Source organism: Gorilla gorilla, chromosome 16 (assembly GCF_029281585.2).
Source record: "Gorilla gorilla gorilla isolate KB3781 chromosome 16, NHGRI_mGorGor1-v2.1_pri, whole genome shotgun sequence".
Taxonomy (NCBI): domain Eukaryota; kingdom Metazoa; phylum Chordata; class Mammalia; order Primates; family Hominidae; genus Gorilla; species Gorilla gorilla.
In genome coordinates, this window is record NC_073240.2 from 46,495,234 (window position 1) to 46,520,593 (window position 25,360).

General features: G+C 44.1%; 1 protein-coding gene across 36 annotated transcripts in view; it reads left to right on the forward strand.

Moving 5' to 3' along the window:
* SQOR (sulfide quinone oxidoreductase) overlaps positions 1 to 13,017 on the forward strand; it is a 61,383-nt gene extending 48,366 nt beyond the window's left edge. For all 36 annotated transcript variants that reach the window (XM_055363617.2, XM_063698535.1, XM_055363631.2 and 33 more), the window contains 4 exons: positions 4,196 to 4,379; positions 10,050 to 10,117; positions 10,750 to 10,928; positions 12,709 to 13,017. In XM_055363617.2, the coding sequence (XP_055219592.1) occupies positions 4,196 to 4,379; positions 10,050 to 10,117; positions 10,750 to 10,928; positions 12,709 to 12,766 (489 nt within the window). In that variant the 3' untranslated portion in view covers positions 12,767 to 13,017. The remainder of the gene's footprint in view (positions 1 to 4,195; positions 4,380 to 10,049; positions 10,118 to 10,749; positions 10,929 to 12,708) is intronic.
* The last annotated feature ends 12,343 nt before the right edge of the window (positions 13,018 to 25,360 follow it).

Genomic DNA, 25,360 nt, shown 5'->3' on the forward strand with positions numbered 1-25,360 from the left:
TCATTGATGATCCTTGCCTAATCAAATCTTTACTATGGTGGTTGCAAAATAGTGATTTTCTAACTGTGACACATCCTGCACATTTACCGGTAAGCTCTTGGCATTCTTTCAGTGAGAGTCTTTGCTTTGTTAATTAACTATTGGTATGAACTCATGAGTTCCTATATTTTTTCTTACGGTGTTATCATTCATTATTGTTTTTAATTATTTTGGTGCTCAAATTGTTCTGGATTTGGTCAGTAGATTTCCCTTCCAGCTGGCTCTTGTGTCCCTGTGACATGCCCCATCATGTGTTTGAGCACTTCCTTTACTTTCTGGTGTCACAGGTTGTCCCAGGCTCATCTAGTATCTATCTGCAGCAGCTCAGGGTCATCATTTTGAATAGCTCCTGTGTAGTTATGCACACAGAGGCTACTGGAATGTTTGGAGCTAGTTATCACTTTACAAAAGGGTCTCAAATTACTGCTCTTTGTTTTTGTGTGTGTCCTTTTTGTAGTTTTCCTTTTTCCTGGCTGTCAGGCAGTTGTTAGTGACTTTGGGAGGTCCCTCCAGCTTTAGCTCTTTTAAATTGCTGCTCCTCAAATGGTCTCACTCAAATGGGCTATGAGTGAGAGCTCATATGAGTGAACTCATTTTTACTTTACAAAAGAGCCCATTTGAGAGAGTCCGTTTGAGTGAGCCCAAGTTGGGCTTTCACTAAAATGGGCTATGAGTAAGAGCCCTAAGCATACTTTTATGAGCAAAGTGTATGAACTTGAGTGCATGAACTTAACTTTGTTAGTACTTCGGTTCCGAGCTGTCCTCTGGATAGCTGAGGTCGTAGGTAGGGGTGTGGATAAATGAATGGTTATTATTCTTCTAAGGGGTTTGTAATTAAAGAAGATATTTGTGTCCCCTTTGAATTATAGGATTTCAGGTCAGATATTTAGTTCCACTCTTAAAATCTGAATTTCAAAAAATCCACCAGAAGGATGTAAAGCTGTGGGTCTTAACCCTGGCTACATATTAGGGAGATATTAAAATGTGCTGATGCCTGGCCTCTTTACAAGAGGTTTTAATTAATTGGTTTGGGGTGCAGACTGAGGATGGGGAGTTTCAAAAATTCCCCTAATGACTAATGTTCAACCAGGATTGAGAACAACTGGTGTGAAGAATTGGGCCGGACGTGGTGACTCACGTCTATAATCCCAGCATTTTGGGAGGCCGAGGCGGGTGGATCACGAAGTCAGGAGTTTGAGACCTGCCTGGCCAAGATGGTGAAACCTGTATCTACTGAAAATACAAAAATTAGCCGGGCATGGTGGCCGGAGCCTGTAATCCCAGCTACTCGGGAGGCTGAGGCAGAGAATTGCTAGAAGACACTTTGGAGATTGTCTAGTCTAGTGCATTTCTTTATGGATAAGCAAACTAAAGACTGAAGAGATGAAGTGACTTGTCCAAATAATAACATTCTATTTTTCTTTGTAAATGAACCTGTTCCTTCAAGCCAGAGATTGTAAGCATGTGATCCACAGATTTTACATATCAGAATCACTAGCAGATTTTGTTAAAGTACAGATTCCCGTGCTTTACCCAGATCTACTAGATTGGGATCTTGGCATGGTGTAGCCTGGGAACCTGTATTTTCCACAAGTCTCCCCAATGCTGCTAATAAACATTAAAGTTTGAAAACCACCACGCTGAATGGACTATGTATGTTAATAAAGGAGAACCAAGTTATTTATCCTATACAGTTACAGAAATAAATGATAGATAATGAACAAGCTACAACTAAGTGCCAGTGTTTGTTTGTTTGTTTTTTTCTTTCTTTCTTTTTTTTTGTAGACAGGGTCTCACTCTGTTACCCAGGTTGGAGTGCAGTGGTACAACCGTGGCTCATGGCTCACTGAAGCCTCTACTTCCCAGGCTCAGGCAATCCTCCTACCTCAGCCTCCTGAGTAGCTGGGTCTATAGGCATGCACCACCATGCCCGGGTAATTTTTGTATTTTTTTAAAGACTGGGTTTTGCTATGTTGCTCAGGCTGGTCTCAAACTCCTGGGCTCAAGTGATCTGCCCACCTTGGCCTCCCAAAGTGTTGGGATTACAGGTGTGAGCCACCACACCTGGCCCAATGTTAATTTCTTTTTATTTCTTTTTTTCTTTTGGAGGCAGGATCTTGCTCTGTCACCCAGGCTGGAGTGCAGTGGTGCCATCTTGGCTCACTGCAACCCCCACCTCCCAGCCTCAAGCAAGCCATCCTCCTACCTCAATCTCCTGAGGAGCTGGGACAACAGGCGTGTGCTACTACGCCTAGATAATTTTTTGTGTTTTTGGTAGAGAGGGGTTTGACTACATTACCCAGGCTGGTCTCGAACTCCTGAGCTCAAGCGATCTGCCCACCTTGGCCCCCAAAAGTGTTGGGATTACAGGCATGAGCCACTGCACCTGGCCATTAATTTCTAATAAATCCATAAAGTAGACCCTTTTGTAGGATGTTAGCTCAGGTAAAACTCCATACCTTTATGATGATTATATGAAAGTATTTAGCTTTTCTTTTAGAAAAGAGGTGTGGAATTTATGTGTACTTGTGAAAATCAAACACATTAACTCCACCGAGATGACTCTAGTAAGGTTTAGACCTCAGTTCAAAAACGTAGTTCTAGGTCAGGTATGGTAGCTTGCACCTGTAATCCCAGCACTTTGGGAGGCTGAGACAGGTGGGTTGCTTGAGCCCAGGAGTTCAAGACCAGCCTGGGCAACAGAGCAAGACCGAGTCTCTAATAAAAGAAAAAACAACAACAACAAACTAGCTGGGTGTGGTGGTGCGTGCCTCCTGGCTGAGGCAGGAGGATTGCTTGAGCCCAGGGGTTCGAGGCTATAGTGAGCTATGATCAAGCCACTGTCCTCCAGTCTGGCAACGGAGTGAAACACTGTCTCAAAAGTAGTTCTAGTTGACTGCGGAAATGCAGACAGGAGATTAATAGTTTAGTAGATGATAGCTGTTGACCATTTCATCCATTATCCTGCAAACATGCATTCAGTTTCAATGTTCATTAACAGACCTGACCTAAGGGACCCATGTCCCCAAGAGCCACCCTCCACCCAAGATTATCCTGCAGATGAGCAGCATCCATTTGCAGTGCTCCTTCCCTGAGGTTAATTAAGCTTGTATTTGTCTAAGAGTTGTAATAAGTACAAGTCATCTTCCTAATTCCCATTGCCATCAGTGACTGCTGAGCCTCTCGGAGGGCGTGGGGCCATTGGACTTCTTGTGGAAATGAAGGGCTATTGACTTTCTCAAAAGGTTGGAATTGTCTTCAAATGCTTAAGTTTTTACCCTAATGACATGTCGTGAACATTTCAATCAATGTGTCCTTAACTGGACCCACTAGCAAATTGATGAATTTGCTGGAAGGAGTTTGTTAAAAATAAATAAAAAGAATAATAAGAACCAACTACAAAATGTGAAAGAATATTACATAAACAAAAAAATTAAATGAGCCCTCAAAAGTGATTAGGATAGGTCAGTGCACCACTACCAAAGGTAACCTTGATACGGTGTTTTGGAAAAAAATTCACCCCTGCCTTCTGCACTGAAAAGTAAATCCAGTACTGAATCAGACCCCTTGCTCCTTTTCCAAAGTGCTAGCTAATATTTTTACCACCCCTTTTCATCTTAAATTGGTGTTCTGACAGTTTCCTTTATGTGTTTTGAAGTTGACACATATTTGGGAATGATGCTTTCTTACCAGCTCCTAACATGTCCTTTACAAGTTTAAGGGATGCTGAGCATCACCTTACAGAATAACGCTGAGGTGCTAAACTTTACAAGTTGACAGCTGAGGGTCAGGGAGACTGCAACTGAAGTATACCACCCCCTTATTTTAGTACTAATAAAAACATCAATGGATTTTTTCAGAATATTAGTGAGCTTTACTCCAATGTCTCATGTACCTGTACATGTGTGGCCACAGGGCTCTCTTGGTCTCTGTATGGGGAGATCATGTCAACTGAGAGAATGGTTATTTAGCTTATCACCATTCCCCAGGAGAACACATAAGATCTTGGAGAGGGCATGGACTGGTACAAGTGCTGATTGTATAATGCTCCATGCAGCCATAGCACAGTGTATGGAGTAAGGAAGGTGGGGGGAGAGCTTGTGGAGCTGTAGAAATATTGAATAAATGAAAATGTGGATTCTCTCTTTGTGTGTAGTATGAAATGCTTCATATCACACCACCAATGAGCCCACCAGATGTCCTCAAGACCAGTCCTGTGGCTGATGCTGCTGGTTGGGTGGATGTGGATAAAGAAACTCTGCAACACAAGAGGTACCCAAATGTGTTTGGGATTGGGGACTGCACCAACCTTCCTACGTCAAAGACCGCTGCTGCAGTAGGTAAGTTAACCAGCTCTATTTCTCCCTTTCTCAAAAATATGTCACCTCAAGGCATGATTGTAACAAAAACAAAAGCTTGGCATCGGCCAGAGACGGTGGTTCCTGCCTGTAATCCCAGCACTTTGGGAGACTCAGGCAGGCAGGTCATTTGAGGCCAGGAGTTTGAGACCAGCCTGGCCAACATGGTGAAACCCCATCTCTACTAAAAATACAAAAATTAGTCGGGCATGTGGCGGGCGCCTGCAATCCCAGCTACTCAGGAGGCTGAGGCAGAAGAATTGCATGAACCCAGAAGGTGGAGGTTGCAGTGAGCCAAGATCGCACCACTCCTTTCCAGCCTGGGTGACAGAGCAAGGCTTCATCTCAAAAAAAAAAAAAAAAAAGGCCTTCCTAAGACAGAAGCAAGTTGTCAATGAACCCAGTGTCATATACAGCAAAAAGTACCTTTTGAGTGCTTTGCCCCAGAGTAGCATGATCTTATCTACCTTTTCTAGGTCAGAGGGGTTGTTGTCAGAAGAAGGGGCCTTAGAGAGAGTGCATCACTTTTCTAGCTCTCTTGAATTCTGTTACTTCTCATACTGCCATACTGGCATCCCTGGTATTCTTTGCCTCTGACACCAGGCAGGTTGGCTATTTTTCTTCTGCCTGAGACACCATAAAGCTCGAGGAGCATTTGTTTTCCCAGAAAACACATGCAAGTCAATGAAAGCTTGCAGACCAGAAAATTGTCCTGTTAAGACAAATACAGTGGAGCATGCCCTGAGTGGTACACGATTAAGGCCTCAGCCTGGAAAACAAAATTCTTCACCTCGATGTTCTGCACCAGCAGTGATGGGGAGAATTGCCTTTTAGATTCTGTCCTCTACTGACAGGAACTGTCTTCTCTGGATGCTATAAAACACAAGACCTTCAGTATGGTAGTGTTTTGTGTGAATTAGACACCTGTGGAACAGATTGTGTTACTTTTGCTGGCTATTTCAACCTCAAGGTAGACTATCTAGGAAACTCACTAAGTGTCTTTTTCATTATTAATGTTAATTTCCTTCCAACTTTTTATTTTAAAAAAATCTCAAACCTATACAAATTTGAAATAAATTATAATACTCATATACCCTTCAGGTATTAACCAATTATTAATATTTTGTGACATTTGCTTCATCGTATTTATGTATATATGTATATTATGTATGTATATATTATATGTGTGTGTGTGTGTGTGTGTATATATATATATATATTTTTTTTTTTTTGGTGGGGGGACAGAATTTCACTCTTGTTGCCTGTACTGGAGTGCAATGGCGCACTCTCAGCTCACTGCAACCTCTGTCTCCCAGGTTCAAGCGATTCTCCTTCCTCAGCCTCCCAAGTAGCTGGGATTACAGGCACCCACCATCATACCTAGCTAGTTTTTTTATTTTTAGTAGAGATGGGGTTTCACCATGTTGGCCAGGCTGGTCTTGAACTCCTGGCTGCAGGTGATCTGCCCACCTTGGCCTCCCAAAGTGCTAGGATTATAGGCGTGAGCCACCACGCCCAGCCCGTATTTATGTATATTTTCCTAAAAATGTCCTTTTTTGTCCCAGCCCCTGCTTAAATCCACCAGCCAGTCAAGGATCACACACTGCATTGGGCATCATGCCTCTTTGGTTCCCCTTAATATAGAGCAGGCCTTCTGACATTTTTTTCTTTACTTTCATGACATTGACATTTTTGAAGATTCCAGGCCAGTTACCTTGTAGAATACCCCAAAATTTAGAATTGTCTAGTTGCTTTCTTATGGTTAGATTCAGGTTATATGTTTTGGCAAAAATCTCCATACCTGAGGCTGCGTACCTCCCTCTGTGGCACCTCAGGAGCCTGTCATGTTAGTTTGTCTTGTCTTTAGTGAAGCTAGACTTCCTCACTGGGTTAAGGGGTGTTCTCTCCCTCTCTCTCTCTTTTTTTTGCATTGTAAAAGTACTCTCTCTCTTTGTAATTTGTAGGTAGTCTGTGGGGTGATACTTTGAAATGACACTCATTTAATGTAAGCCTACAGCATATGTGGTGAAACTACCTGTGATGTGAGGCCCAGATTACCCAGCTTTTAGCCTTCTTCAAACAAATATTTAATTCGATGTTCCAGATAGATAAGACTGAATATGACTGAACAAAAATATTCTAAGTAGAAAGTCTTGTTCCCAGTCCTGCAGTGCATCTGCGTGGCTTTCACAGTGCCCCAACCACGGAGGGAGCATCCCCATTGTTTTTACTTTTGTGTCTTACAATCTGCAACCTATTCTATGGTTGCTCTGGAGCTTATTTAAAGAGTCCACTGTTAATTATATCTGGGTTGTTTCCAACCCATTTTTATTCAAACAGTACCATAATGAGTGCTCTTTACCTGCTATTTAGGTTGGTGCAAAAGTAATTGCGGTTTTTGCCATTAAGAGTAATGTCTCTAAATTTTTGCCATTATGAGTAGTGGCAAAAACCGCAATTACTTGCACCAAGTAATATTTCACCTGTGTGAAAGTCTATTTACTCTTCTCTTCAATGTCCAAATTACAATAGTACTAGCTTTTCCCAAGCAGATCTTCATTTCTTCTTAGATTCCCTTCCCCAAATCCTCTCAGTATCCCAAGGCAATGCTACACTTTTTCCACAAATCTGTTCTTGGGTTTACTTGCCACCAATCCTCTGTCCAGACCCTTATGCGATTGTGAGCAAGACCCATCTTGCCATGTTGAATCTGGCTTTCTGGAGCTCATGTCCCCTTCTCTGCTTCTCTCTGCCCCAGGATGCTCCTTTAATTACTCCCAGCACAGCTAAGATCAGGATGTGGCATTTAACAAAAGTTAACTGAAGGCATGGGCATGATAGAAGGGGATTGTAATACAGGGCAAAAACCCAAGTCCCACACGCCTGCGCCCATGCACACTTTAAGCCTGGACATTGAGTGACTGCTTCCTGGCTCCACAGGCCTCACCTCTCTGTGGTGGCACCCACTGGATGTCTCCACTCCTTTTCCATTGGCCTTGATGTCCTGCTGCTGTGGCCTCCTCAAGTGTTCTCAGTCCAGATTCCAAACTGTTTATGGCCCTCAAACAGGAACACAGTTTTCCAAAAGGGAAATATGATCTTTAGAGATGTTGCTTTGCCCACAGTGAATATAGCCATTTAATTTTTTTTTTTGTTTTTTAGAGACAAGGTCTCGCTCTGTTGCCCAGGGTGGAGTGTAGTAGAGTGATCACGGCTCGCTGCAGCCTTGACCTCTTGGGCTCAAGTGATCCTTCCACTTCAACCACCGCCCCCCCAAGTAGCTGGAACTGTAGGCATGTGTCACCATACCCAGCTAATTTTTAAGTTATCTGTAGAGATAGGGTCTCCCTATGTTGCCCAGGTCTCAAACTCCTGGGCTCAAGCGATCCTCCTGCTTTGGCCTCCCAAAATGTTGGGATTATAGGCATTAGCCACTGTGCTTGGCCTCATTTAATATATATATATATTCAGATGGAGTCTTGCTCTGTTGCCTAGGCTGGAGTGCAGTGGCACGATCTTGGCTCACTGCAACCTCTGCCTCCTGGGTTCAAGCAATTCTCTTGTCTTAGCCTCCTGAGTAGCTAGGATTATAGGCACCTGCCACCACGCCTGGCTAATTTTTCTATTTTTAGTAGAGATGGGGTTTTACCATGTTGGCCAGGCTGTTCTTGAACTCCTGAACTCAAGTGATCCACCCACCTCAGCCTCCCAAAGTGCTGGGATTACAGGCGTGAGCCACCAGGCCCAGCCTCATTGAATATTTTTAAGCAGAGTTGTTGACTCTTCATTTTTTTGACCCCCACCCATTCTAGAAAAAAAATCATTGCTTCTTTGATTTGGGCATCAGCAAACTATAGCTTATGGGGCAATGCAGTCCACTGCCTGTTTTTGTATGGTGGAAATTTTGTTTTTTCTCATTATATAATATCTTTGATTTGCCGTTGGCCCACAAGGCCTGCAATTTTTCTTACAGAAAAAGTTTGCTAACCCCTGATTTGGGAGATTGCAAAATAACCACTTTAATAAGCATTTTATAATACAAAGGTAACCCATCTTTCCTCAAACGTGAGTCCCATGTTCTACCTCTAGAGACACAAACTGCTGTATCTTCATTTTATTTTATTTTTGAGACAGAGTCTCATTCCGTCATGCAGGCTGGAGGGCAGTGGTGCAATCTCAGCTCATTGCAACCTCTGCCTCCGGATTCAATCTATTCTTGTGCCTCAGCCTCCTGAGTAGCTGGAATTACAGGAGCGACACCACGCCTGGCTAATTTTTTGTATTTTTAGTAGAGACAGGTTTCGCCATGTTGGCCAGGCTGGTCTCAAACTCCTGGCCTCAAGTGATCTGCTCACCTTGGTCCCCCAAAGTGCTGAGATTACAGGCGTAAGCCACCATGCTCGGCCACAAACTGCTGTCTCCTTAAAAGGGTAGTCTTTTTTTGTTTTTCTGAGGTGGTGTCTCACTTTATCCCCAAGGGTGGAGTGCAGTAGTGCCATCTCGGCTTGCTGCAACCTCCGCGATTCTCCTGCCTCAGCCTCCTGAGTAGCTGGGATTACAGGCGTGTACCATCATGCCTGACTAATTTTTGTATTTTTAGTAGAGATGGGGTTTCATCATATTGGCCAGGCTGGTCTTGAACTCCTGACCTAAAATGATCCACTTTCCTCGGCCTCCCAAAGTGTTGGGATTACAGGCATGAGCCACCATGCCCATCTCAGCAGTCTTAATTATTCAACATTGAACACAAACTGGGTTTAGATTATATGAAGAAACTATTACTAATATTTTGGGGGTGCGAAAATACTGTGGGTTTGTATTAAGAAAATTCCCCATCAGAGATACAGACAGGAGATTTATGAGTGAACTGATGTGATATCTGCTCTAAAAATACAGCAGGAAAGAAATAGCATGTGTGATGAGATGCATGAAACAAAACGATGGAATTTGAACATTTTCCTAATAAAAAAGGCAGTCTCCCCATTCTTGCCAAAGAAAAACAGAAACAAATCCCGATGTATGTATGTATCTATCTGTATCTGTCTGTCGTTCCGTCTGTCTGTCTGTCTGTCTATCTAGGAAAGAGACAGAGAGATGGAAATACAGGTAGATCTATATATCTGTATCTCTATATCTATAGATCTATATCTATATCCACAGATCTATATCTATATCTGTATCTATATCCACCTGGTCCTGCCTCAGCCAGGACAGTCCGGTAGAGAGGAAGGCCTGCTTTGTCTTACTGGAAATGCCTGGGGCTACCAATCCAGACTGCCTGTGAACAGGGACACAGGGATAACCCGCATGGCCAAGAACACTGACTAAGTGGACACACAGACTAAGTTGACAGCCTCAACCCCAGGAGGAGAGGCAGTGGATTTGGGGTAGGTCCATCCTTACAGCTGCACTGGAGGGAGTCGGCTCTTTAGTTTCAAACCCATGGAAACACATGTGCAGGCCTTTCATGAATTAAAGAACCCCCTCCGGTAGTCAGAATTTCAATTAGTAAGAAGGTCATGTTCTAGTCACAGTCTCGAGGGATGGGAAATGGAATCTTCTTAACTTGTTTACATTAAAGTTATTTGCAAATTAGTTTTCATGGAAAACCTAGATGCTTACATTTTTCTGACTTTCCCATTTCTCTTATAGCTGCCCAGTCAGGAATACTTGATAGAACAATTTCTGTGATTATGAAGAATCAAACACCAACAAAGAAGGTTTGTATGCCTTGTAAGAATCACTGTCTCAATGATCATCTTCCATTCTGTGTAAAAGCAGTGTTTTCCCACAATTTTGCACTTTCTTTCTTTTCTTTTTTTCTTTTTTCTTTTCTTTTTTGGAGATGGAGTTTGCTCTTGTTGCCCAGGCTGGAGTGCAATGGCACGATCTCGGCTCACCGCAACCTCCACCTCCTGGGTTCAAGCGATTCTCCTGCCTCAGCCTCCCGAATAGATGGAATTACAGGCATATGCCACCATGCCTGGCTAATTTTTTGTATTTTTAGTGGAGACAGGGTTTCTCCATGTTGGTCAGGCTGATCTCAAACTCCTGACCTCAGGTGATCCGCCTGCCTTGGCCTCCCAAAGTGCTGGGATTACAGGTGTGAGTCACTGCCCCTGGCCCAGTTTTGCACTTTCTTAATTAGTGTCTCCAATATGGGCATTTCTGTTTTTGCCATTAGTACTATTTTTTTTGTAATATAATTTACATTTTTCACAGTACAAAAAGTTAGAATATACAGAAAAGAAAAAAATATATAACCACTCACAGCAAATAATAAATTCTATAGTGTTAATATAGTACCATGAAAAAAATCTACTTTCCAACTCAGTCTGATTTACAATTTTAGTATGATGGCTACACATCATGTCCACTGGTGACCGGCTACAACCGTGTGATTCTTGCTGAGTTTGACTACAAAGCAGAGCCGCTAGAAACCTTCCCCTTTGATCAAAGCAAAGAGCGCCTTTCCATGTATGTCATGAAAGCTGACCTGATGCCTTTCCTGTATTGGAATATGATGCTAAGGTAAGTGCACTGCCTGGTTCCTGGATGAGGAAAGGGATTTGTAGCACGTCTCCACCCACAGGGGATGCAGCCTCTTTTCTTCATTATTAGCAGTGACCAAGTGTTCTGTCTTCCATGCTCTAGGCCCTCTTTTGCTGCTGGATAAATAATAATAGTAAATCACTTTCACATACCAAGTACTCTATCATCTGCTACCTTACTTTTTTTTTTTTTTTTTTTTGAGACAGAGTCTTGCTCTGTTGCCCAGGTTGGAGTGCAGTGGCACGATCTTGGCTCGCTGCAACCTCCACTTCCTGGGTTCATGCAATTTTCCTGCCCCAGCCTCCTGAGTAGCTGGGATTACAGGTGCCTGCCACCACGCCTGGCTAATTTTTATATTTTTAGTAGAGACGGGTCTCTACTAAATGTTGGCCAGGCTGGTCTCAAACTCCCAACCTCAAGTGATCCGCCCGCCTCGGCCTCCCAATGTGTTGGGATTACAGGCATGAGCCACCGCTCCTGGCCCCTTACCTTTGTTTTTATTGTTATGGGAGAAACCAAACAGTGAGTAAGAGCACAGACTTTGGAGTCAGACCTGCATTTGAGTCATACTTCTGCTATTAGCATGGCAGAAGTCATTAGCAGTGTCATTATGGCCATTAGCAGTGTCGTGCTATTAGCATGACATACATAGCTGTGTGTCCTGGGGAAAGTTCTGTTTAATTTAATTAAACACTCTTTGTGTTTAAATTTCTCATCTGCAAAATGAAAGTAACATTGCCTGCCTCACAAGATGGAGGTTAATGAGATAACACATAAAGAGGCAGGTACATAGTAGGGATTCAATAAGTAAATAGAGTAATAAAAACGAGTAATTCCTCTTCCTCTTTTTTTTTTTTTTGGGGGGGGGGCAAAGTCTTGCCCTGCCACCCAGGCTGGAGTGCAGTGGTGTGATCTCAGCTCGCTGCAACCTCCACCTCCCGGGTTCAAGCAATTTTCCTGCCTCAGCCTCCCAAGTAGCTGGGATTACAGGAATGCGCCACCATGCCCAGCTAATTTTTGTATTTTTAGTAGAGACAGGGTTTTGCCATATTGGCCAGGCTGATCTCAAACTCCTGGCCTCAAATGATCCACCTGCCTCAGCCTCCCAAACTTCTGGGATTACCGGTGTGAGCCACTGCACCCAGCTACTCTTCTGCATTCTAAAAGCTGATGACCTCATTTGACTTTTCTAAACCCACATGAGAGAGAAATCTGGGTGTCTACATCAGTGGTCCTGAACCAAGAGTGATCTTCCTACCCCATGCTGCCCCAGGGACATTTGATAATTTCTGGAGACACTTTTTGGTTGTTACAACTGGAGGGGTGCTACTTGCATTTAGTGAGCAGAGGCCAGGGATACTGCTAAACATCCTATAATGCCAGGTCAGCCCCCAACAGCAAAGAATTATCTGGTCCAACATATCAATAGGGCCAAGATTGCAAAATCCTGACCTACAGTTAATTATGAGCTAATGAAAGCAGAAAGAGTAGCAGTTTGCATGTAGTAGAGGCTTTAGACACATTTGCCAAATTGAGTTAGCACATCCAGGCTCACACAGCAAGTCTATGTCAAAGCTTAGGACTGGAAGTAGGTTGTCCCCTCCTAGTCATGGGATCTCTCCAACTCACTAGACAATCTTGCTTTACGTGCTGATGAACATGCTCTGTGAGCAGCCTGGCTTCCCTTTCAGCATCCTCCTGACTGAAGTCGCCCCATCTCTCTTGCTGCAGGTACATTTTTTTGTGTTATTTCTTACAGGGGTTACTGGGGAGGACCAGCGTTTCTGCGCAAGTTGTTTCATCTAGGTATGAGTTAAGGATGGCTCAGCACTTGCTCATCTTGGATGGCTTCTGGGCCAAAACTGCAGTCACTGAATGACCAAGAGCAGCACGAAGGACTTGGAACCTATCCTTGTAAAGAGTTCCTTGATGGGTAATGGTGACCAAATGCCTCCCTTTTCAGTACCTTTGAACAGCAACCATGTGGGCTACTCATGATGGGCTTGATTCTTTGGGAATAATAAAATGAAATAATACTTTTATTTTCTGAATAAAAGTTTGTCACTGATTGTGTTCTATGAGAAAATTTTATCTTGGCTGATAGGGATGCAAAGTACCAGCACTTGGGAGAAAAATATGGTGGTGGTGGGCTAGCTTATGTGTTATCTACTGTAAGTATTCAGCTGACAGCTGGCATAATTTCACAGAGCCTATTTGGATTCACTGAAAAGGGTCATTCCAGGGACAATATTGTTTCAAACATAGTGTGCAGTAGCCCTGAACATGTGCTGCTTAGAACTCCTGCCGCGGGAGCACAGTGGAGTAAGAGCCCAGCTGCCACCCCTCTTGTTCCACCACCCTGTTTATGCTAAGGCCATACTTTCTTCCAGCCAGAGACTAAACATGGTGGGGCGCCAGTGCTGGCCCATTCCTTGGAATGTGGGACCTCTCTACTGGACAACTTTAGCTCCAGGACCCCCCATCAACCTGGCTGAAACTTCCTTAGAACTGTGCTGCGTCTGAGGTTCTTCTATCCAGTCCTCCTTCCTTCCCCCTCTGTTTTCATACGTGTCCATCTTTCACGGTGGTGTGAAGGCCCGCCTTGCCTTCTCCTGTTCCGTCTCCTTTATCCTTCCTAGCCATTTCCCCCACTAAATCTCCTGCAAACCTAGTTCTCTCCAGGCACCTGTTTCTCAGGGAACCTACACACAGTGAGACCGGGGTTAGAGGAATCCTGATGTGTATAGCAAGAATTTGCTAGATTCAGTCCCAATTTTGCCAACAAGGTTTTGAATGAGTTTGTACTAGAGATATTGCAGGAAATAGTTCCAGTTTATTTGAAGTTCAGCAGTGGCTTAAAAATAATTTGTTTTCCATTAGTTTATTGTAGAAGTTCACAGGTTCAGTTCAATCTGGCATTTTAAAGCTGTGAACATTTCATATTTATAAACTCCCCCAAAGGGAAAGGCATAGCAGTTTATGCAATGCCTTAGATTTTTTTTTTTTTTTTTTTTTTTAAGACGTAGTCTTGCTCTGTCGCCCAGGCTGGAGTGCAGTGGCGCAATCTCAGCTCACTGCAAGCTCTGCCTCCTGGGTTCACACAGTTCTCCTGCCTCAGCCTCCCGAGTAGCTGGGACTACCAGCGCCCACCACCACGCCCAGCTAATTTTTTGTATTTTTAGTAGAGACAGGGTTTCACCGTGTTAGCCAGGATGGTCTTAATCTCCTGACCTCATGATCCACCCACCTCAGCCTCCCAAAGTGCTGGGATTACAGGCGTGAACCACCGTGCCCCACCACAATGCCTTAGATTTTTATAAGTTTAGAGTTCAAACCCTTTTATGTGTTACTAGATTGCCAAGTCTGTTTTCCTAGAGTTCTCTCGATGATGTTAGAAACTTTGGGCGTTCACTCACTCATTCAACAAATATTTATTAAGCATATACTACCTGCTAAGTACTATTCTTGGCCCAGGGTATACTGTGTTGAACCAGACGAATAAGGGCCCTGTCCACATTTTTGTGGTGCCTGTGATAGTTTCCTCTTCTTTTCTTGGGATGCCAAGGCTGCTTGTTGAGTGAGGTCCTGGCTTGATTAGGGAAGTAGACTGTCTTCAGTGGCATACATTCTCGGAGAGGGCAGGGCACTAACTGCTCTAGCAGCAGGCTCCTAACCTGGCGACAGGGGTAGAAGATGTTCTCTAGGGTGTCCACACATCCTGGTTTGCCTGGGATAGTTCTGTTGAACACCTATTGTCCTGGCATAACTAAATAGTGTCCCCTTTAGCTCTCCAAGATGTTGCAGTTTAGACAATAGATTTACGAGCACTCTGGGGATCACCCTCCACCCCCCAGTCCCAGAATGGGAGAGTAGCGCTACGAATGGTGCTAATACAGGACTTGTCACCTCATTGGCTTTTCCATGGTGCTCATGAGACAAGCAGGAGTAGGATTAGTCTGCCTTGTTCTCTGAGTCCTGGCAAAGAAACTCCATCCCTTTATGGAGTTCCTGCCTGAGACCGCTGCCGCCTGGCTCCTGGTGGGCTGCTCACTCTCTCAGGCATGGAGGTCAGGGAGAGCCGGGGGCTGTTCACCTCTAATGGTTCTTCCCTGCAGGATCCAGGAAGGCTTGGGGATAATCCAGTTGGGACTCTCTCCCTGGATGTAGACAAAAGTGCTGGCAAGGTAAGTTTCTGCATTTTCAGAGAATGGGGCTGTGATTCCTGGGAATGGCTGAGGCTCCAGGTGTAGTAACTTTGAAATCCCTTGTGGAGTTACCTCGAGCCTCCTGGGTCTGTTTTTGATGATGCATTCTGAAGGAAACCTTCAAGCATCAGGGAACTGATTCAAGGTTCACATTATGCTGGGTAGGATGTATTGCCAAAGCTGGAGACAGCAGTGACCATGACTGGACAGTTTTCTTTCCCCTGAGCTGGGAAAGACAAAATGTGCTGAATTCCAGAAAAGCTTAGCCTTTGAAACCTTATCCACAAATGTGGGGTGCCAAGGGAGAGGGCTTCCCTTAGCACTGCCGCCATAATTAGGAGTGGGCAGTAGGAAGAGGAGGTAAGACCAGGGTAGGGATAAGGGTAGTGATTTTTCCAAGGGTGTTACCTTGGGGTGGGGAGGAGGTTGTAGGTCCCATCCTACAGAGTGCTCCAAACTCAGGCCTTCAGGGTCCATAAGTGACGTGGTGCTGAGACTGCCGACTTGGGGAATCTCTTTAAACCCTCCACCCCTTTTCTCCAGAGCTTCTTCCTTCTCAATTCCTGCTTTGGTGTTAGCCCTGGATGAGCTGTGGGCGTAATAACAGAGCTGAGGTTGTAGTTTAGGGGCCACTGGGGTACAGGGAAGTAGGCTAGGCTTAAGTTGACTTGGGGATCACAGAGTTTGAGATTTAATATGATTTTTTTTGGGTATTAACTTTTTTTTTTTTTTGAGAGGGAGTCTTGCTCTGTCACCCAAGCTGGAGTGCAGTGGCCCGATTTCGGCTCACTGCAACCTCTGCCTCCCAGGTTCAAGTGATTCTACTGCCTCAGCCTCCTAAGTATCTGAGACTACAGGTGCATGCCACCATACTGGGCTAATTTTTGTATTTTTAGTAAAGATGGTGTTTTCCCATGTTGGCCAGGCTGGTCTTGAACTCTTGACCTCAGGTGATTGGCCTGCCTTGGCCTCCCAAAGTGCTGGGACTACAGGCGTGAGCCACCGTGCCTAGCTGATATTAACATTTTAAATGCTTTTTTTCCTTGTCTAAATTTTGTAAAGAATTTAGAGAACAGGTGTAAACAAGAGGACTAAAAGTCACTTCCACATTTGCCACCCAGTTATAACTAGTAACATGTTGATGTCTCTCAATTGACCTAATATGATTACATATCAAGTTTCTGAAAACTGAAACAGGATGACATTGTAAGTAGTGTTCTGTGACCTAGTGTCTTATGCTTAATAGACACTGAAGAGCCAGTGGTTGGTTGTGGAGAGGAGGTAATCGGGGCAGTCTCTCAAGGAGCATAGGGCGTTTGTGCCTGCTGAGAAAACTGCTCATTAACCAATTAATGTAACATATATATGTCATGTGCTAAGTAGGGTATTGGTACATAATCAGCATTAGGTATTTTTCTCATGCAATTCTTCTTCTTTTTTTTGAGACAGAGTCTCACTCTGTTGCCCAGACTGGAGTGCAGTGGCGTAATCTCTGCTCACTGCAACCTCCACCTCCCAGGCTCAGCCTCCCGAGTAGCTGGGATTACAGGTCTGTGCTGCCACACCCAGGCAATTTTTTTTTTTTTTTTTTTTTGCATTTTTAGTACAGATGGAGTTTCACCATGCTGGCCCAAATGGTCTCAAACTCCTGACCTCAAGTGATCCACCCTCCTCGGCTTCCCAAAGTGCTGGGATTACAGGCGTGAGCCACCACGCCTGGTCTTTTTCTCATGTCATTCTTAAAACAACGTTGCAGGAGAAATTATCAAAGACACCTTTCTCAAAAGACATGGAATATTATTCCTTTTGAGAAAGGTGGCTTTTGTAATGCAATGTATAAAAGTAGCTCCTCTGGATGTTTTGGTTTTAAATGCAGTGGTTAACTGTTCCGACATTAAAACAAAGTTCCCCCTTCACATCCTAAGACCACAGAGCTTTTGTTCAGGATGGGCCCCCTGTGATCATCTCAGGGAGGGAAGAAATGCTTTGGATAAGATGAAGCCTTTTGAGTGGATTAAGGAAAACTATATTTCTCCGGTTAGGTTAACTGTCAAGTAGCTAAGAAAATTGCATGTCTATATGCTGGAAGAAGTCAAGGTTAACATTCGGCAATAGGTAGAAAGGTCACAAGAAGCAATTGAGAAGAAGACGGATGGTGAAATACCAGGCAGTTTTCTCCCTCAATATTTGCATGAAGTAAAACTCCTGTGATTGCATCCCTCAGGTACAATTTGGGGCCACTCCCAGGCCTACAGTAGAATAGAGGCTGCAGAAGGGCAGGTCCTCTGGTGTATACTAGGTACCAGCTGTGTCGGGTTTTCTTGAAGAGCAGCTGATAGAACAGAGGACTAGGAGCCCCAGACCTGGATTTGGATCCTGGCTCTCCCACTGACTACTGCCTGAGAGTGTCCAGCTCAAGCATATTAGTCAGCATTTCCTCACCTGTAGGATGGGTAATAATACCGTTTCCACAGAGTTCATATGAGGATTAAGTAAATCAAGGGAAAGCTCTGAGCAGTTTGACACCTAGACGGTAGCTACTGTTGTTAACTCTAGGAGTCCAACAAAGCATTCACAAATATAACTCCCCCTGAAACTAGAAATTTCTATCAGTCCTGCAGAAATGGGATCATGACAGGGGTTTCCAGCATCCTTGCACTAGTCAAAGGGGGTGCAGATTCTGTTACTTGCCACCCTTACATCTCTCTGCCTCATTTCAGACTTTCAGCACTGGGAAATTCCCAGTGTTACAGATTCGCCAATGTCAGGTAGTGGGTAAAAGTGCAGGTGTGGACCCGGCCTCTGGGTTTGAATCCTAGATCTGCTTCTCACTGAGTGTATGGTCTAGGGGAAGGCATTTCAATTCTCTAGGTCCCAGTTTTCTTTCTTTCTTTTTTTTTTTTGGAAATGGGGTCTCACTCTGTTGCCCAGGCTGGTGTGCAGGGGCGCCATCTCGGGTCACTGCAACCTCTGCCCTCCAGGTTCAATTGATCCTCCTGCCTCAGCCTTGCCAGTAGCAGGGACTATAGGCACAGACCACTACACCTGGCTAATTTTTTTTCCTGCCTGCCTTCTTGCCTTCCTGCCTGCCTGCCTGCCTGCCTGCCTTCTTGCCTGCCTTCCTTCCTTCCTTCTTTCCTTTTTTTTTTTTTTTTTTTTGCTCTGTAGCCCAGGTTGGAGTGCAATGGTGAGACCTCGGCTCCCTGCAACCTCTGCCTCCCAGGTTCAAGCGATCCTTCTGCCTCAGCCTCTGGAGTAGCTGGGACTACAGGCCCCCATAGCCATGCCTGGCTAATTTTTGTATTTTTAGTAGAGATGAGGTTTCACCATGTTGGCCAGGCTGGTCTTGAACTCCTCACTTCAGGTGATCCGCTTCCTTTCTCACTCTTTTTCTTTCTTTCTTGCTCTCTTTCTCTCCTTCCCTTCTTTCTCTTTTTCCTTCCTTTCGTCCCTCCCTTCCTCCCTCCCTCCCTTCCTTCCTTTCCTCCTCCTCCTCCTCCTCTTCTCCTTCTCCTTCCCTCCCTCCCTCCCTTCCTTCCTGTCTCTTTCTTTCTTCTTTCTTTTCTTTCTTTCTTCTTTCTTTTCTTTTCTTTCTTTCTTTCCTCTTTCTTTCTTCTTTCTCTTTCTTTTTCATTTCCTTTCCTCCTTCACTTCTTCCTTTCTTCCCTTCCTTCCCTTCTTCCCTTCCTTCCCTTCCTTCCCTTCTTCCCTTTCTTCTCCTTCTTCCTTTCTTTGTTTTTCTTCTTTCTTCCTTTTTCAAGACAGGGTCTCACTGTTGTGTAGACCGAAGTGCAGTAGTGTGATTTTGACTCACTGCAACCTCCGTCTCCTGGGGCTCAAGTGATCCTCCAGGCTCAGCCTCCCGTGTAGCTGGGAACACAAGTGCACACCACCATGCCTGGATAATTTTACTTTTTGTAGAGACAAGATCTATATTGCCCAAGCTGGTCTCAAACTCCTAGGCTCAAGCAATTCCCCCACCTTGGCCTCCCAAAGTGCTGGGATTACAGGCATGATAGTTTTCTTATCTATAAATTGGGGACTAAAATAGCATCTACCTTGCTGAGTTATTATGGAGATTAAATATGTCAAATACTTCTTACATAATGCTAATCAAATACCAAGTACTGTTTTAGTTCTAAGCTATTATTAATTGCCTCAGGTGAATCAAAATTGACTGGCTGCTTCCTTGTGACTTGTAATGAGATATCCCATAGAAACAGATGGGCTCCTTTTCTGGAGCGAAATCCATCTGACCCAAGGTGTGTGGACTCTGACAGGTTTAGCTTATGGAAGGCCCTTTGTATTCAACCTCTCTTTATCGCAAATCAATTCCTCTTTCCAGGGTATATAAATATATACCATAGAGGCCAGGTGCAGTGGCTTCATGCCTGTAATCCCAGCACTTTGGGACACTGAGGAGGGCGGATCACTTGAGGTCAGGAGTTTGAGACCAACCTGGCCAACATGGCAAAACCCCATCTCTACTAAAAATACAAAAAAATAGCTGGGCGTCCTGGTGCACTCCTGTAGTCCCAGCTGCTTGGAAGGCTGAGGCAGGAGAATCACTTGAACCCGGGAGGTGGAATCACTTGAACCTGGGAGGCGGAGGTTGCACTGAGCTGAGATTGTGCTACTGCACTCCAGCCTGGGCGACAGAGTGAGACTGTCTCAAAAAAAAACCTCAGAAAACATGCATACCATAGAGACATACTATTAGAAATGCTATTTGTTATAGAGGATGAATGAATAAAAAAATTTCTTATTAGTCACTCCCATGAACATTTAACTTCTTGTGCATCTAATATAGGTAGGGCTCTGGGGATTCATAGAGGAAAGCCTTTGCCCTCAATGAGATCTGTTTGGTTACTTATGTGTCCATCATGTGAATTGCCAAGATAGATGTCCCATCTGTATGTTCTGATAGCATATTTTAGAATATCCCACTGGCTTATATCAGACATTCAGGGAAAAAAAGAGGAAGTTTGAGCTGAATTCCCAAACTAGTCAGAGCTCATTTGGTTGTAAGTGACAGAAATCCAACCCAAATAAGCCTATGCAAAAACGGGAATTTGTTGGCTCATGTAACTGGGAAAGTTATGGGTAGACTTCAGGCGTGGCTGGATCCAGGAGTCAAATAATATAGTTATAGCGCTCTCTCTTTTCATCTCCCAATTCTTTTTCCCTCTGAGTCATTTTTTTTTTTTTTTGAGACAGAGTCTCACTCTGTCACCCAGGCTGAAGGTGGTGGTGCCATCTCCACTTATTGCAACCGCCTCCCAGGTTCAAGTGATTCTCATGCCTCAGCCTCTGGAGTAGCTGGCGTTACAGGCCTGCACCACCACGCGTAGCTAATTTTTGTATTTTTAGTAGAGATGGGGTTTTGCTATGTTGGTCAGGCTGGTCTTGAACTCCTGACTTCAAGTGATCCACCCACCTCTGGCCTCCCAAAGTGTTGGGATTACAGGTGTGAGCCACCACCCCTGGCCATCTCTGAGTCACTCTTCTACTATAGACACATTTTCTCAGTGTGGCCAGGGAAGAGGGCTATGTTCATGACCTCTCTGATTGGTCTCTTTGGAGGAAAGCAACAAACTTTGCTTTCTAAGTGTTCATAGATCAATTTTAAGTGAGGATTGTAATTATCACCTGATAAATAAATGTGTTTTCCTTATCAGAATGAGTACAGGGATTTGTCATCTTTTGTTCAGTGCTGTATTAGTAGGACCTAGAATAGTATATATGGCACACAGTAAGTACTCAGTAAATATTTGTTGAATAACTGAACGAATTAGCTAAATTTTTGTCATTGCCCACTTCATATCTAGGGGAGTGGTTTGCTACCCAAAGAAGGACATTGGAAGAAAGATGTTCTGAGCAATGCCAGACCATTATTATCTCTATGGTCCTGAACCAAGAGCAAGACTTGGCTAAAGAGGAGTGGAAACTTCCCAGGCACAGGGAATAGTATATGTAAATGGGTAGAGGTGAGGGGATGCAGGACCTAGAGTTAGTTTGGTAGGGGTGGACTACTGGACCACATGAAGACAGGCTGGGAAGCGGTCTTTTGAAGGCCCTTGGGCTGCATTTTTTTCTGTTGCTTTTGTTCCTTCAGCCCTGCCCTTCACCTTCTGCGCATTGCCCTGTGCCCCAGGAGGCTAACAGGTATGGCATCAATGTCCTCTCCTGATTATCTGGTTTCTGGTTGGATTTGGCCAATGGAGGGCGTTGGTAGGAGATGGGAGAGAGGGAGGAGAGTAAGACTGGCCTTTTTATTTATTACTCTGGCTCCCTCCCTGCAGGGCTGTCTTGGCCCCATGATGAGGGAAGAACGGAAGTTGAGAATATACGTTTATGGCCGGGCACAGCAGCTCATGCCTGTAATCCCAGCACTTTGGGAAGCTGAGGCAGGTGGATCACTTGAGGTCAGGAGTTCAAGAACAGTCTGGCCAACATAGCAAAATCTCGTCTCTCCTAAAAATACAAAAAATTAGCTGGGTGTGGTGGTGGGTGCCTGTAATCCCAGCTACTCGGGAGGCTGAAGCAGGAGAATCACTTGAACCCAGGAGGTAGAGGTTGCCGTGAGCCAAGATCGCACCACTACACTCCAGCCTGAGAGACAAAGGAAGACTGCGTTTCAAAAAAAAAAAAAAAAAAAAAGAGAAAAAAAAAAGAATATGCATTTATAAATCCTTATAGCAATTTGATAGAGAATTTTATCTTTTGAATCTAATATGGGTTGAGGATCACTAATCTGAAAATCTGAAATCTTAAATGCTCCAAAATCTGAAACTTTTTGAGGGCCGACATGATGCCACAAATGGAAAACTCCATACCTGACCTCATGTGATAGGTTGCCATCAAAACTTTATTTCATAAGCAAAATTATTAAAAATGTTGTACAAAATTATCTTCAGGCTATGGGTAATGGTACGCCTAATACAATGAATTTCATGTTAGATTTAGGTCCCATCCCCAGCATATCTTATTATGCACAGTAGATGCAAATATTCCAAAATCTGAAAAAATCTGAAATCCAAAACACTTCTGGTCCCAAGCATTTCAGATTAAGGGATACTTAATTTGTAATTAAAAACATTAGGGCTTGTACTCTCTGTGGGTTTTCTCATCTCATTGTTTCCTAATAGTTTTTTTATTGTAAGTTACCAAAGCACTAGTCTGAGGAGAATAGGATTAAAAAAAAAATCAAACACAAAGAGGGTAGAAACCCAAACCTGGTCCTTCAGCACAGATCATTAGAGAAGCTTGACTCTCCATCACTCTTTTGGGTTCTGGAAATTGCTCCCTGCCTTTGTCCTGCTGGGCCTGGAGGGGAAAGAGCTCCACTGCTATCAACCCGAGCGACTACTCTTTGCCTGTGGTTCCCCTAAACCTAGGCCCTTCATTTGTAAACCAGCCCATTTTGAATTATCTTAATTTGACTGTGTCATCTGCTTCCTGTTGGGACCCCGGCGGACACAAGGTAACCTAAAAATGATGCAGAGCTATTGCGAGAGTTTATGGAGGAATGACAGGAGATTGTAGCCACATGAGTGAGGTATAGACAAGGGAGGAGACCCCAGACAGAGTGACCAATGCCAGGGCCAAATCACTTTAAAATGCTGAGGGCTTGAACTAAGGCAGTGGTACTAAGGGCAGGAAAAAATCCATAGATATTTAAGATATCCTGTCAGTTAGGAAAACAGAAATCTGTTTAGATTTGGGTCCCGTTAAGCTATAAATAGCTTAAGGAGAAGAATTAAATATTGTAGAGGGTGGCAAACTATGACCTTTGAGCCAAGTGCAACCAGTGGCCTGTTTTTATAAATAAAGTTTTATTGGAACATGGTCATGCTTGTTTATGTGATGTTTGGGGTGCTTTTCCGCTACAAAGGCAGAGTTGAGCAGTTGTAACAGAGACCATATATGATCTGCAAAGCCTAAAATATTTACTCTCTGGCCCTTTACAGAAAGAGCTTGCTGACTCCTGGAATATTGGGATGGCAACGTTTACAGAACTCTAGGGGAACAAGCAAGAATCGTGGAAAACTACTGTTGGTTTTCATATCGGGGGCTGAATAAACTGCAGGAATACTGGCCCCAGTGATCTTGGCTGTGGATCAGCCACATCAAAGTATGTGATTGCAGGAGACCGCTTAGAAACCTATGCTGGCCTCATGTCTGCAGATGCAGATGTCCACCAACACCAGAGGAGGAAGGGCTTCTCCTCATCTGCCTTCCCGTCTGTCATGAGTGCCCCTCATTGGCTGGCACTAAGTGAAACTGATGTACTTTTCCAGCTTTTCCTCTTGATACACTGGTGATCATAGAAGGGGCAGGGATAGGGAAGCCCGGGGCTTTGGGATGACTAGAGAGGGTAGGGATTTGGAGTCTGGGAGGACTCCCAGGCTTTGGTGACAGTGATGAATTGTGGTGATACCCACAGAGAGGATGAGAAGAAGAAAAGAAGATTCTGGACAGGAGGGGAGGCCCTATTGGGAGGTTAGATTCCCAACCCCTTCCAACTGTGGAGTTGAGTCACAGCCACCTGCCCCAGTGGGGCTGTACTTACATTGATTCATGGAGTAAAACCATTAAGTACTTTTGACATAAAACATTGGTATTCTGAGCCCAGGATGAACAGATTTTGCCATGGCTGATGGATATCTAGCTCACAAGCTAACACAGCTATACATCTTCCTTTGGTAGGTTTCAAGGAGACCTTCCAGGAACTGGAAAGCATTGGCAATTTCTTTGGCCTGGCGCCCTGTTGGCATGCATGGTCTTGTGAATGCCAGAGAGGCCTGAAGCAAAGTAAGCAAGTGAGGAGAGTAGATTGGAGGGTGAGGAGGTGAGATGCAAAGGGGTGGAGAGGACAGCAAGGAAACCCTGGGGAGGAGCCTCATTACAGAGGTGAGAGGTCACCTAATGCCCGTGGAGCAGGGAGCAATGGAGGATAGGGGGAAAGGGTGCTAGGACTGCAGGTGCTGACCAGCCCAGGCCTCCACCTCCACTTGGCTTATTGTCAGTCAGAGCTTCACCTTCCTCCAGAGCATGCTCCCTACTGTTGACTGGGGACTGTGCTGTGAAATTTAGCAAGATTTGGCAGAAAACTCTTCCCCATCCTATATCTTTCTTTGGGCAGAGACTCAAGGACCTCAGTTGTGTGACTTTTCACTTCAGCAAAGTTGGTTTTATTAGCTCTACTTCCCCCAATTTGGTAGTAATCCAGCTCACAAATCCATCCTTACAGCCTACTAATCCATGTTACATCCTACTAGTTAACGATTGTCTTCTAAATGAGGAATGCCTTCCAATTATTTTTATGTGCAAATACAATACTGCAGGTGCTTAAACATCAATAATGGTAAAAACAATATGGTAATTGCTCTAGACTGAAGGTTTGTATTTCTCTCAAATTCATATGTTGAAGCCCTCAACCCCAATGTGGCTGTATTTTGAGACAGAGCATTTACAGGAGTAATTAAGGTTAAATGAGTCCACAAGGGTAGGGCTCTGATCCAAAAGAAATAGTGTCCTTATAACGAGAGGAACCAGAGAGCTCTCTCTCTCTGCCATGTAAGAATACAGTAAGAAGGTTGCTGTCTACAAACTAAGAAGAGGGCCCTCACCAGAATTCAATCATGCTGGTACCTTATCTTGGACTTTCAACCTCCAGAATTGCAAGAAAATAAATTTCTGTTCTTTAAGCCACCCCAGTCTGTTGTGTTTTGTTATAGTAGCTCAAGCTGATTAAAAAAGTATTTGAATGGTTGTGGTTAAGATGAAACTTTTCTAGAATTCAATTTACAAGTTTAGAAAATGGCTGCCATTTATGATTAGAAACAACATGTTCATTGTCAAAAGTCCTGACACATTTGCAAGATAACATGGCAAAGGAGAAGTAGAACTGAGATTTGAAATCTCTCCCAGTGTCTTGGGAGAACTTGTCGATGTCAGGATTACTTCGGAGTTCTTTTCCTGTTCAGCACTGTCCTATTTCTGCTTAGGTAGTAAAGGAAAGGGGAGAAATGTATTTGTCTAAATTATTTCACTTGCCAAGTAGCAATAAATAAATAAAAATAAAACGTTCATTGGTTTAAGTATCTAGGAAGTCTGGGAAGGAGATCAAGCATGGGTGGACCAAGAAGCTTAATTTCTTAATTTCTTGACCTTTCAGCTCTGACTTTCTTTGTGTTGGTTTCT